This window comes from Onychostoma macrolepis, chromosome 12 (assembly GCF_012432095.1).
Source record: "Onychostoma macrolepis isolate SWU-2019 chromosome 12, ASM1243209v1, whole genome shotgun sequence".
Taxonomy (NCBI): Eukaryota; Metazoa; Chordata; class Actinopteri; order Cypriniformes; family Cyprinidae; genus Onychostoma; species Onychostoma macrolepis.
Genome location: NC_081166.1, coordinates 23,341,451 through 23,355,935, shown reverse-complemented (window position 1 = coordinate 23,355,935; position 14,485 = coordinate 23,341,451). Strand labels below are relative to the sequence as shown.

At 35.5% G+C, this 14,485-nt stretch overlaps 1 protein-coding gene across 9 annotated transcripts; it reads right to left on the bottom strand.

The window, feature by feature from the left end:
- Positions 1–658: 658 nt before the first annotated feature.
- On the bottom strand, positions 659–14,350 carry samd14 (sterile alpha motif domain containing 14). Of its 9 annotated transcripts, XM_058793685.1 has the most exons (13): positions 14,219–14,235; positions 13,712–13,738; positions 13,505–13,607; positions 13,349–13,422; positions 12,811–12,870; positions 11,352–11,401; positions 7,258–7,421; positions 5,692–6,049; positions 4,320–4,407; positions 3,403–3,471; positions 3,148–3,283; positions 2,102–2,215; positions 659–931 (listed from the first exon to the last, which is right to left on the bottom strand). In XM_058793685.1, exons 6-13 carry the CDS (start codon positions 11,392–11,394, stop codon positions 770–772), a joined length of 1,134 nt encoding a protein of 377 aa, XP_058649668.1. In that variant the 5' UTR covers positions 11,395–11,401; positions 12,811–12,870; positions 13,349–13,422; positions 13,505–13,607; positions 13,712–13,738; positions 14,219–14,235; the 3' UTR covers positions 659–769. The 9 variants fall into 9 exon arrangements, with proteins under 9 accessions (XP_058649668.1, XP_058649667.1, XP_058649676.1 ...); XM_058793684.1 differs by lacking the exon at positions 13,712–13,738 and having other exon boundaries at positions 14,219–14,350; XM_058793693.1 differs by lacking the exon at positions 13,712–13,738 and having other exon boundaries at positions 7,264–7,421; positions 14,219–14,350.
- Between the last annotated feature and the right edge of the window lie 135 nt (positions 14,351–14,485).

Sequence of the window (14,485 nt, the reverse complement as noted above, 5' to 3'; positions counted from 1 at the left end):
CATTTTTAGGGTACTCTGGTCGCGCTAAATATTTCTAATTCTCTAAAAAGCACCAGCTCATTCATTCGGGCTACAGTATTGTCAGCCCGTATATTCAGATGCAGGATCCCTGTGGGTAGAATAAGTTCCTGTTGCTCATCCAGAACTGCCTAAAGCTGTACAATCACATTCAGGACATTGATTCCCCCTACAGTCCCACAACACTCCACATCCTGTTATATGTCATCCTTGTGCCATAGGCTTCATCCCAGAACACTCAACCAATCTATAATAACAGATCTAATGATAAAGGTGGCATATGAATACGAGTTATGCTAATTTGTCATTTATTTTGTCAAGTCTTAAGTCTGTCATTAAATTGACTAAGCCTGGTTTTGAAAGATGACTTTCACTTCATGGTCCAGTTGTTATCCATAATCCAGATTATTCAAGCATATCTTGAACTCAATATATATATATATATATCATTTTTTTTTTTTTTATAAATAATATCAAAATTGTTCTTTGTGTTTTCATGACAAATATGCTGATGAGATCTCATTAATATACAATAAATTACAAAAAAGTACATGATACCACGTCACACTTCACCTTTAGACACCTTGCACACGTTCCTGAATCAGTTTTTGAATAAAATATGTAAATGAACAAATTTTGCAAGTTATCTTTATTACTATATCCATCAATAATACATTGTGAAAGCCAACGCAATGTTTGACATTAATAATGGCACCTGCAGCGTATTGTATTCAGTCTTTCAGAAATGCCATCAAGTGGTCAGTAATTTTTGTCCATCTTCACTGTGTCCATTTTTCCCGCTGTCCCGTTTTCCGTGAACGCCGTTCTGTCGCTCTGTCCTATCTTTACCAGCAGCAGAAAGCATTTTCTTTTTAAAACTGAAATCTGTGCCACGGCTGCTGTCACAGTCATTCTGAAAAAGAAGAAAGAAAAAAAAGACAGTTTTTTTTTTCACAAGGAACAAAATATATTTGTTGGTTACAGGTGTGATGTTTGAAGGATGACCGCTAAAGCAAACCAATAGGCTAATGTACCAAATGCTTTAATTTAGCATATTGAAACAGCACAGCAATTGATTCACTGAGCATGCAGCACAAACCACCTTTAATATGATTAAGCTAGTGTGAATCTGTTTCACTTCAATATAATATGATTGTCCTTTTCATTGAAAGATGCTGTGTAGCAGTGTGCCAGCGCCATCGATCTCCAAATGTTCCTCTTTGCATTTGAAAGGACTGAAACGGCACTTCATGAAAAATCTATATTAATGTTCTACCTGCATATTAAGATGTTCTTGCAAGCAGTTCTGCAACCTTTCTGTCCCTTTTTGGATTTAGCATTAAATAGTTGCACTGTTAGGTGTATTTATATACACTAAAAGTCAAAGGTTTGGAAAAATGAAGATTATTAAATATTTTTGAAAAAAGTATTTTATGCTCATCAAGGCTGCATTTATATTTGATTAAAAATATAATATATTTTAAAATGTAATTTTTTCCTGTGATTGCAAAGCTAAATTTTCTGCATCATTACTCCAGTCTTCAGTGTCACATGATCCTTCAGAAATCATTCTAATATGCCGATTTGGGGCTCAGATATTAGTATTACTCAATTATTAGATATTACTCAATTAGTAATAATGGTTCTTATAATTATCAATGTTGAAAACTGTTTTTGCTGCCTTTTTTATGGAAATGGTGATACATTTTTTTAAGGATTCTTTGATGAATAGAAAGTTCCAAAAACATAATTTATTTGAAATAGAAATCATTTGTAACATTATGAATGTCTTTACTGCGACTTTTGATCAAATGTAATGTGTCCTTGCTGAATAAAGGTATTAATAAATTTCTAATTGTTTAAACCTGAACCCAAACTTTTAAATGGTATCACGGTTTCCTCAAAAACATAAGCAGCAAAAATTGTTTTCAACATTGATAATGACAAAAAAATGTTTCTTGAGCATCAAATCAGCATATTAGAATGATTTCTAAGAATCATGTGATACTGAATACTGGAGTAATGGCTGCTGAAAATTCAGCTTTTAAGTGAGTGCAATAGAGTTTAAGTTCTGTTATCTCACCCCATCTGAATGCTCGGGGAGGGTCTGATAGGGTTGTGATGACTCAGTCTTGCAGGGTCTGCTGTCTTCCAGTAAACCCACTGAAGAATCAAAGTCCTCGTCAGTACTGGAGCCCTTGAAGTAAGAGGAATGAGTTTTACAGTGCTGTAATACTCCATAATTGGCTGTTTAAAATAAATCATTAATTTCTGTCAAAGAGGCTATTAATTTAACCTGTGAGAGAATTCATATTGAAATTGCAGTGTGTATCATCATTTTCATTCCATTAAATGAACCAATGAATCAACCACTGACTCTGCACCCCTTTACCTAAATTCATTACTTCAGACTTATGTGAATTCTAGAAGCTTGTGTTCTGCAAGTGAACGACGTATTATTGTGCCATCCCAAAGAAGCACAAAATCACTTTCACGGACCTTTAAATTAACTGTCCCCTCCTGGTGGAATGACCTGCCCAACTCAATCCGAGCAGCTGAGTCCTTGGCCATCTTCAAGAATCGGTTAAAAACACATCTCTTCCATCTTTATTTGACCCTCTAACTCTAGCACTCTCTATTCTAATTCTATTCATAAAAAATACTAACACTCGCTTTTCTAATCTTTTTGTATTCTATCTATTTGTTTTCTTTTTATTTATTATACAATTAACAAAAGCAAAAAAGGCCTCCAACACTAGCTTGCTCTATTCTTTTTCTCTTCTATCTGTTTTCTTTTTATTTATTATATAATAAAAAAAAAACCTTGCTACGTGTACTGCGTTAAGCGAACTGAGACTTGTTGTAGCACTTGCATGTCATTACTCTTTTGTTGATTTTGATTACTTCCATTGTCCTCATTTGTACTTCGCTTTGGATAAAAGCATCTGCTAAATGACTAAATGTAAATGGCTCACTCACTGTAACTTTTTTTCTTTCTTTTTTTCCCCTGAGGTCTACCAGTGATAGTAATTTGCAACTGCAATTTTTTTTTTATATAAAAATCATCACTGCAGCACTCTACTGTTTCTCATACAACAATTACAGAGCCTGTGGTTGAGGTTAGGTTACCTGGGTGAAAGGTCTGGATGGGGACTGGATGTTCTTGGGGGAGCCAGAACCTCTTAATCTTTCACTAAACCAGGAGAAAGGCACAAACGGTGGACCAGAGGAACGCGAGGTCCGGTTCTCTGTTCTCTCTGAATCCCTGGACACAAACACACAAAATACCTCACACATCTACGTCTGTACAGATATGCAAGGAAACACTGGTGCTTAGATTACTGACATTAGCTGAATAAATGCAGGACAGACTCACACACATACCGATTTCCTGCTGATAGTCTGTTGGATCTGTCTTTCCTGACCTTTCCATATGTGCGACGTAAAGTGACCCTGCCCACAGAAAAACAAGCAGATAACCTTTAGAGCACAACTCTGGCCACTACTACAGCATCTGTATGATTGCTCTCACATACAGGACAGCGTTTACAGTCATCAAACAGTACCCTATTGAAAAATAAATATACTAAAATGGATTTGAAATACATTTATTTCATGCTAAGTATACTACACATTTACATGTTATGCAACTGTTCTTTTAGTGTACTAAACTAGTATACTTACAGTATGCTTAATTGGTCCAACTCATTTTGTACTTAATGTACTTTAATTGTGCAGAAGTAGTGCTGAAGTCCAACTAAAGACTGTACTATATCTGATTATATCTATATCTAAATACTGAAGTATATCTGATTGTGCTAAAGTGGAACTATTGCAAATATACTTCAGGTACACTTTAAATATCTCGCATTTAAAGACCAATATTATTCAAAAATTTAAAAATCCTCATCAACAGTGACATTAAAACACATTTTAGGCTTAAAAATTAAGAAATGTGCATTTTGCACTAGTACTCCAAATGCAGTTTAATTATGAGTTTTATATCAGTAAGTCTTGAGCAATATGTCAGTAAATATGCTAACAGATTTGAAATATACTTAGTGTGAAATAAATCTATTTGAAATATATTACTTTTTTACTAGGGTATATCTACAAATAGCTTAATTATAGTTGTCCCTGCATGTTTAACATTTAAAATCTTCCAAAATGTTTATAGACATAGTCAGCAAACTCGAGGTACAACAAAGTCTGTGGTTAAAGACTCTGTGCACTGTGACAGGATAAATAGTCCAACCTTCATCTAAAACATTTAATTGCTGATTTTTTTGTAGGATACTAACCCCAGATCAAGAAAACGTCTCCTGGTTTTCTTGTCCAGCAGCACCGTTGGACTATCAGGTTCATCAGGGCCTGTGTCATGACTGTCGTCTGAAAACAGATCATCAAAATGAGCATCAGAATCTGGCCCAGGTATTGGAAACATTTAAAATGGATCAGAATGATCCAGATCTGAAAATCCCATGTTTTGCTATCCAGGATAAGGTTTTTTTTTACACAGCAAATTTGATTGGATCATCCATATTACCAATATTTGCAGATTAACAAATCTGAATTTCCAGAGCTGTAAATGGGAAAATATATTTCAGAAAACGGATTTCTGCTATCAGATGGGTTCATACAGTATATGTTCAAAAGAAAATTAAGAATTAAGAAAAAAAAAAAGATTCAGTAATTGGATTAGATCACAGACCACGGGAATCAGATAAGCCCTTTACACAATCTGACATGGCTGCGGTTGGAATTGAATTGCTGGTTCGTCTGGTCAGAGGAGAACTGGCCCCCCGACTGAGCCTGGTTTTTCCCAAGGTTTTTTCTCCATTCTGTCACAGAGGGAGTTTTGGTTCCTTGCCGCTGTCGCCTCTGGCTTGCTCAGTTGGGGACACTTAATTTCTAGCGATTATCGCCGATTTGATTGCACAGATACTATTTAAACTAAACTGAGCTAGACAATGACATCTCTGAATTCAATAATGAAATGCCTTTAACTGAAAATTGAGTGTTTAATCTTATCATTATACATTACTGACACTCTATCCTCCAATTTGATACTGTTAAGTGCTTTGACACAATCTGTATTGTTAAAAGCGCTATATAAATAAAGATGACTTGACTTGACTTGACATAATCCAGTCTTGGCTTTGATCTGGATCAAACCTTTAGTGTGTTGTTCAAACCTTTTTAGTTGGATTTGGATACTTCTGATCATATCAGTGGATTTCAGGAACAACATTTAAAACTTTAAAAATGTATCCTACATTGTGATATGTAGTCCCATTTAGAGCACTGGCAATCTGGATTCAGTGATCTGGAAAAGTTTGTATCTGGATCATGGTGATCTAATGTTGCTTTGAAAAAAAAAAAAAAGCCCAAAAGTAAGAATGTTTACCTGATCCGGGATAGCAAAACAGGGGATTTCCAAATATAAATCATTCTGATCCAGATAAAAAGTTTTGAAAAACTGGACCCAGAATTTAGTCCAGATCAGAATCAGAATAGAAGCTCAAAATTAGAATCTATAGTAATCCAGATCAGAGTCAGAATCAGAATCACTATAGAATCTAATTAATTTCAGAATCAGAATTCAAATTTATTGTCCAAGTTAATGATAGTTATGATATTACATTAGATGAGATGTTCGTATGCAGTTCAAACCTTCGCTCTGTGAGTATTCTCCATAGTGTAGAAGGGGTTGGCTGCCCTCACGTGACTTGAGGTGGTCCGTCTGACAAAGATGGGCTGGGGAAGATGTCTCCGAATGGATGCAGGGTCTGGAGGGAGACTTAGATGGGGTGAGGGGCAAAGCCTCTTGAGAGGAGGTGTTCAGGAGGTGCCTGTAGCTCCGTCTTTCATCTTGTGCCTCTTTTTCTCCAACCACAGTGTAGGGGTCAAAGGTGAATGTTCGGTCTCTCCGTGAGGATGGGGAGGAAAGGAGCAGGTCAGAGGAGGGGGAAGAGCAGCGAAAGGAAGGGTGGATTGGAGAAGAGGAGGTCTGCACGGAGCCGCCATAACTCTAGACCGCAGATACACACAATGATATATCATATCCCATGAGCCTCACATGAATGCGTGTTTTTAGGGTCAACCGAATCTAAAACTGACTAACTAAATAAGTAAATAAATAAATAATGTTACTTAAATGTTACATTAAATTAAATCAAATAAAAATATTTTTGAAAAATGTAAACTTTCAGCTAGTTCCCAAAGTAACATTTCTCATTTTCATATAGTTTAACTTGATATACTACAATAACTGAAACTAAAACTGATATATAAAATAATCAAAACTAAATAGACATATAAATAGAAAAAAACTTACACAAAATAACAAAAAAGAGTACAAAAATTACTAAAACGTAACATAAAATATAGAAATAAAGACTATTCAAGATAATAAAAACTATAATAGTTTCTCAGTTATACTACAGTAACAATGTATGTTAAACACATATGCGGTTATGTTTTCTTCTGTGGAACACAAAAGAAGATTTAAAAATAAAAATCACACAAATCTTTTTTTATTGACCATGACTGTAAAAATTGAGCTCCAAAAATGACCACCAAAAAGCACTACGAATAATTCCAATAAAAAGCTTTAGTGGAAGGGAATATTTTTAGTGAATATTGAAATGTTTTTAAACTTATATTAAGCAAGGAGGCATTAAATAGTTCAAAAGTGACATTAAAGACTTTTATCATTTTTACAAACTATTTCTGTTTCAATAATATTTCATATTTCAAAAAAGTTATTTTGAACTTTCGACTCATCAAAAAATCCTTAAAAATGTATCACGGTTTTCTACTATTTTCTACATTTATAATAATGGCTCAGAATGTGACTCTGAAGACTGGAGTAATTAGCTGCTAAAAATTAAGGTTTGCCAGGAATAAATTACATTTTTAAAAATATATTAAAATAGAAAACAGTCATTTTAAATTGTAATACTATTCTATAATTTTACTGTTTTTACTGTATTTTTGATCAAATAAATGCTTATTTATAGCGCTTATCATGACTGTCTCAATACTTTTCTCACCTATAGGGCATTAAGTGAGTCAGGATTGTCGCTCCATCAATAAAATAAGTGTATATTGATGGCTTTTATAACAGCATATGAGTTTGGAATGACAAGAGGGTGAGTAAATAACATGACACATGACAAAATTGTCATTTTTGGGTGAACTACTCATTCAGTCAGATGCATGAAATTTATGACATACACAAACCATTCTATCAATGCTGTCATCTCCATCTATCGAGCTCATGCTGTCTCTCAGGCGGGTTCGGGAGGGCCGATGCCTCCTGGTTTTGATTGACAGTTGTGCTTTGGCTTTCTGTAGACTGCTGTCAAGTCGTTCGGTCTCTGGAACCGCCTCCGTCAGATCTAATGTGGTATAAAACACACAGACGTATGTTTACTCCCTGTGTTCATTTGAAATTGAGCATTTGGAGACAAAAGCCCAAGACGCACAAACTAAAACCACAAATATGATGAAAATCCTGATAAAAGACTGCTGCACTGCTCTCAACACACACTCATGCACACATTAGTGTTCTCGTTACAATCCATAAAATGCAGTGACACCGTAAAGCAGGCCTGAAGCTCTATTAAGCTGTCAACAGCCTAGATTACTTATATGAATGATGGGCCGCCATTCCTCATGTACACCCTGGGGGTGTGTGTGAGGGTCAATGAAACAAAAAGTACACAAACACACAGTAAAAAATACACGAATGGCACTGGGCAGAGTGTAGATGTGCAGCTACATCAACAAGAACTTCACATAAGTATTCAAATTTTGTTTTCATACTTTGTGATAAAAAAACCCTGCACAAATCCACACGATTATATTCATAATAACATTTGCTGTGATTTAAATGGCTCTGTAAACCAAATAAATAAATTGACATTTGGATTCTTTATACTGTACTGTATTTAGCATGTAGCGGAATTGTACTATTTTAAACAATATTTGCATGTCACAAATTATTTATTTGGCTAGTACTATGTCAGTACAACTTTGTTGGCACATGACATCATTGTTTGTCACATGACCTCATCACAATTAATTTTTAATTGTGAGTGGCAAGTAAAGGCAGTAAAAGCAGCCAAAAGCAGTCATATGACATGGTCAAGGTCAACTGAGAGCATTGGATTGAGGGATACCACATTACGAGAAAACATTAAAATAATTGTACAAAAGCTGTCACTGGGGTGGTACCCGTTCAAAAGGTACTAATATCCACCTTTTACAACATACTAATTTGTACAATTTAGGTAATAATATGTACCTTTAAGGTACTACTATGTACCATTTTAAGAGTAAATAAGGTACCTTTTGGAAGGGTACCATCCTTGTGACAGCAGTTTTTTCTGGACATATATGCTGTGTTAAGCATAGTAGGCCTACACATACTAAATAGACCTTAGTCAGTTTAGACACCATATTGAATTTAAGACGGATGAAAAGCAGGCTGTGAGAGATAGACTTACAGTCTTTACAATGGCCATCAGCACACATTAGTTCAACTTATTTTCATATATATATATATATAGGCCTACGTCGCAATGATGGAAATATTTCTGTTTTAAACCATGAAGGCGAGCCAATGGATATCGCACAAGCAACGTGCAAACTTTGCGCAAGAGTTATGTCTTTATATGTGTGTGTCTTTATATATATAATAAATACAGTACACAGTACACACAAACTTTTATTTTGGAAGTGATTAATCACGATTAATCATTTGACAGCACTAAATTTTAACATCTTATTTTCATATACATCTCAAAAAATGTTTATATCGTGAAAAAGTTCATTTATTTTTGTAACTTATTTCAGAAAGTGAAACTTTCATATATTCTAGATTCATTACATGTAAAGTAAAACATTTAAATAGTTTTTCTGTTTTAATTTTGATGATTAGAGCTTACAGCTCATGAAAGTCAAAAATCCAGTATCTCAAAATATTAGAATATTTACATTTGAGTTTCATTAAATGACCATCCCTACAGTATAAATTCCGGGTATCTCTCGTTCTTTGAAATCACAATAATGGAGAAGACTGCTGACTTGGCAATGATCCAGAAGACAATCATTGACACCCTCCACAAAGAGGGTAAGTCACAGAAGGTCATTACTGAAAGGGGTGGCTGTTCACACAGTGCTGTATCAAAGCATATTAAATGCAAAGTTGACTGTAAGGAAGAAATTGGGTAGGAAAAGATGCACAAGCAACAGGGATGACCGCAAGCTTGAGAATACTGTCAAGCAAAGCCGATTCAAACACTTGTGAGAGCTTCACAAGGAGTGGACTGAAGCTGGAGTCAGTGTATCAAGAGTCACCACGCTCAGATGTCTTCAGGAAAAGGGCTACCAAGCCACTTCTGAAACAGAAACAACATCAGAAGCATCTTACCTGGGCTACGGAGAAAAAGAACTGGACTGTTGCTCAGTGGTCCAAAGTCCTCTTTTCAGATAAAAGTAAATTTTGCATTTCATTTGGAAATCAAGGTCTAGAGTCTGGAGGAAGACTGGAGAGGCACAGAATCCAAGCTGCTTGAAGTCCAGTGTGAAGTTTCTGAAGTCAGTGATGAACACTTCGGAAGTGTTTAACACTTTAACACTTGCCCACAGTGTCAAAACCACTTCCAAGTGGTTTGCTGACCATGATATTACTGTGCTTCACTGGCCAGCCAACATGCCTGACCTGAACCCCATATGGAATCTATGGGATATTTTCAAGAGAAAGATGAGAAACAGTCGATCCAACAATCCAGACGAGCTGAAGGCTCAATAGTGCCTCAGCAGTGCCACAGGCTGATCGCTTCCATGCCACACCTCACTGATGCTGGAATTTGTACTAAAGGAGCCCCGACCAAGTATTGAGTGCATAAATGAACATATTTTAAAGAACATAAACTTTTCTGTTTTGCAAATCCTTTTTTTGATTGATCTTAGGAAATATTATAATATTTTGAGATACTGGATTTTTGACTTTCATGAGCTCTAAGCTCTAATCATCAAAATTAAAACAAAATAAAACTTTTGAAATAAAGTGAAAAAATGAAAAATGAAAAAAAAAAAAACTTTTTCACGATATTCTAATTTTTTGAGATGCACCTGTATATACATATATACTTTAACGTTAATGTAATCAACAACTCTAAATTAAATCGTTTTATATTTCTTCATCCTTTTTGATTTGATTATATCATTCGCAATGCTTGGATGTAGTTCTTTCCCTCACCAAAGTCGTTAGAGGAATAGTTCAAATTAAAATTCTGTCATCATTTACTCACCCTCAAGTTCTTCCAAACCTGTACGAGTTTTCTTCTTCTGTTGAACACAAAAGAAGATATTTGAAAAATGTTAGTAACCAAACAGTAGACAGTACCCACTGACTTCCATAGTATTTTTTTTTACATACTCATGGAAGTCTGTGGCTACCGTCAAATGTTTGGTAACTAGCATTCTTTAAAATATCTTCTTTTGTTTTCAGCAAAAGCTCATACTGGTTTCAGCAACTTGAGGGCGAGCAAATGATGAAAGAACGACAAGAGTAAAAAATGATGAAATTTCATTTTGGGTGAACTATCCCTTTAAGAACTATCCCTTTACAATCTTGTACCTTGATCTTTTTGTCATATTCTCAAATATTGTTTTGCTTCAAATTAAATTTGTAATGTTGTGATTCATCTCAAAGCTGGTTGGCTTGGTTCATGGCTTATAACTCTTTAACAAAGACTTTAAAAAAAAAAATCCTTATAGGAAAAATAAATGGAAAAAAATACTTCCTGAATCAACACCACAGAAAAAGTGTGTGGCCACTAATGCATTCTCTGTTGTAGGCTTCTTATGGGGAGTGGGAACATGCTTATAAACATTTTGTATTTTAAACCCTGTCACACGGTTCTACTCTATTCCATAGCAACCTTTCTTCTCCCAACTTGTTTTCAGATCTCAGCACTAATTCCTGGGGTGACGTAGACACTGACTCAGCAAGCTGCACCTTCAAAGCCTGTACAAAAATCCTGTGAAACCAAACTCTTGAATGTGTCCCTTATATCTACCATTATTCCTCAACCATGATAGACGGCATCTAAAAATTCACAAAAATGTTTAATAAAATATTTACGACTCTAAAACCAACCAGTGCACATGCTCAGAGAGAATCATAGTCCCTGGTGCTTTTAGAGGCCAGACTGTAGCTGCTCTCTCCTGTAATGCGCTCAGTGCATTGGGAGTGTGGAAATGAAGATCTGGACATTAATGGAGGGGGAGGGGATGGGCAGACGGGAGAGGTCACTCACCAAACACATCCTCTTCTGCCTCGGCCAGCGGAGTGGAGGACATCTTCAATCTGAAAGAGTGAAACTTTCAAATTTAACTGCATATGGACAAGAAAACATTTCTTGGCCACAAACAGAGCAGTGGCAGTCTGTGCTTTTCAAGTGGGGAGGCACACATGTCACTGATCAGTTGAAAAGTGCTAAAATCTGTTCTTTTTGTGTGTGCAAGCTGATTCTAAAATCTGCTCCTCAAACTACCACTAAATGAAATTAACTGAAAATAATTGACCATGAACTTTTTTTAAGTACTTACAGCTATGTTTTAAATTTCTGAATTATTGTAGTAATTATTATAAACTCTATTTTATGTGTAGTATTTTACATTACTATTTATCTAGAACTGGTAAATTCACATAAACATAAACTCTTTTAGAAGGGGCACAAACACACACACATAAACGGCACTGACCAGTTGGCCAGGTTGGATTTGGCTGCCACATACACAGTGTCCAGGCAACAGGCCACTGTGCCATCTGCTGCCCAGCACCTTAGGACGGTCAGTGCCCTTACCATAATATTCATAATATCTATCTATCTATCTATCTATCTATCTATCTATCTATCTATCTATCTATCTATCTATCTATCTGGCTGATCTGCACATTTTAGTTTATCTGTATTTTCACTGTTAAAGAAAAAAACTGTACATTTTATGGTATTAAAAAGGCAGCTGTGGTTGCCTAGAACATTTTAAGTTTTACAGATTGAAATTAAATTTACAGTAAAAAAACTTATGTTTCATAAACTAAAATAATGTTATAAGATATTACTAAAATATTTTTTACCTTCACAATATACTGACAACCACCTTTAAAAAACACAAGATATAAAAATAAAGCTAATCACAAGTAGGTCCTCCACAAGCTGAGGTAAATAATACATTGAAGGTGCACACAAATACAAAACACCATCATGGTAACAAACAATAAAAAACACTAAAATAAAGCAATAATCCTTATTTAACAACATAACATGTAATATAAAACCCTAATGTACACAATTGATAATAAAATAAGTAGAAACAGATATTCAAATGGAAAACCATCAAATGTGAGCTGTCACAGATTTCTGTAAATTTACTTTTTTTCCACTGTAGATTATGATGACTTCTTCTTTTTCACTTCCAAAAACTGTATTCAACTGTAGTATTTTGCTGTAAAATTACACAAAATGCCCAATTACATCTATTATAGTTTTTTACCAAATAATTTACCAATTTAAAGGTTTTTACCGCCGCATTTTTACAGTGATGGAATAGCGTGTAGAGAGGGATTGTGATTAGGAGAGGTGGTTGAAAAAGGTTCACCTCCCCTGTGGTTAAGTTCAAACCTCTGGTCCATTAACCAAGGCCTCTGTAGACACTCAGAAAAAAAGGTAAAATAGCTGTCACTTTCATGCCTTAATCACCCCTAAAAGGTACCTTTTGAAATGATACTGCTCCAGTGACAGCCTTTGCACCTTCTTCTCTGCTAAACAGTCACTAAATACAGAATAAACACAAGACAGGACTACAATTTTATTAAGAAACTTATTAAGCTTATTCTTAACTTATTAAGAAATCACTGTAATCTGATTGTCTAGGCCACTGACACTGTCTATATGACTATAAGGGCCTCACTTTCACAAGTCATCTCAGTGTGATGGAGATATGAAGCTAATGGCCATAAAACTGCCCCCCACACACATTATCCCATCTATAAGAATTAGGGGGGGCAGGGCTGCTAAGTAGCTGACAGGCAGGGAATGGCAATAGCAAACAAATCGATATGGAGATGGGAGGGGACGAATCTGACCTGTGTGCACATATCAGCAAATAAAAGCTTACTTTGACTGCAGGGCTAAAACAACAGAAATGGTACATGCTCATCAACATTTCCTTAGCTACGCAGAGATGCATAACCTTGTATTCAATACACACAATGCCTGATCAGGAAAAACGTGCGAAAATAAGTACTTACATTCTTTATAGAGAGCATTAACCTAGCTCACCTCTGCTATAAGAGCTGCAGATGACAATCAGGATAAACAGAGGCTGTAAATCATGAATATTTCATTAAGACAAATGGATGGAAGGGGGACAGGGTGGAAAAGAAAAGATGGATAAACAGACTCACCTCTATGTAGTTGCGTATCCCACAGCAAAGCTCAGCTGCTGGGATGGGCTGACATACTGCTCCTCTGCACTGCTCAAGGGATGCTGCTGGAGGACTTCTGTTCCTGGATGAGCACAAATTTACAACGTCATTGGGCTACTCTGCGTGTACACACACACACACACATATAGTCCTCAGCAACAGAATGTCAGACACTGCTATACACACCCAAGGACAGTGATGAAATGAAGGAGGCTGAGAGAGGAAGGGAGAGACAGAAAGGGGAGGGAGGTAGAGGCACATGTGCATCATGAATCAATGTTATTACCACTCCAACAACCAATCAGCTTTTATGCCCCATCACAGAGGAAATCTATCTGTGTGTCTGCTTCCATTTCACTTACAAATACATTTAAATAAAAAAAAGTGTAGGCTATGTATGGTGAATCTGACTATATCTGAACTGAAGTGGATTATCATCTTTAAAAATGCAATAACACTACTTTAAATACATATAAATGATACTTTTAATATGCATAATATTAATTATAGCATTTGAATTTATAGGTTAAATCGTTTTTTTAAAGTTATTATTAGATATATGGCAACAGAGTAAACATGTCTATGTTGTAACGTACTTGATACTTTACTACATTTGTAACACTAGTTTTTAAATAATAATTTAAAGAAGAAATTAAGAATAAACGTTATAGACATTTAAATGGGATTTAGTACATTTCATCCTCAAACTCTCAATCTTCGGATACTTTTCTAAATGTATTTTATGCCATTCACAGATATATAATGACAACAACGCAAACATTTTTCTGTTTGTTGACATCAATGTTTTGACCGTTTGACCGTGAGAGAGACCGGAACAAAAATCTCATTGGTTTAACGAGTGTTATCGCCTATGTTATTGGACCTATGAAAGTAGGCGGGTCGCTGCTCAAAATATGTAACGCCATTGGTTAAGAACACTAAAAACCCAACCCACTCCTG

Excerpts from the sequence above, each read along its gene's own strand:
- samd14 (XM_058793684.1), bottom strand. The coding sequence starts at position 11,394 with ATGTCCTCCACTCCGCTGGCCGAGGCAGAAGAGGATGTGTTTG. Across the intron at positions 3,284-3,402 it reads AGACTATCAGCAGGAAATCG|GGATTCAGAGAGAACAGAGA; the intron begins GTATGTGTGTGA and ends GTTTGTGTCCAG. Across the intron at positions 932-2,101 it reads TCCCCGAGCATTCAGATGGG|AATGACTGTGACAGCAGCCG; the intron begins GTGAGATAACAG and ends CTTCTTTTTCAG.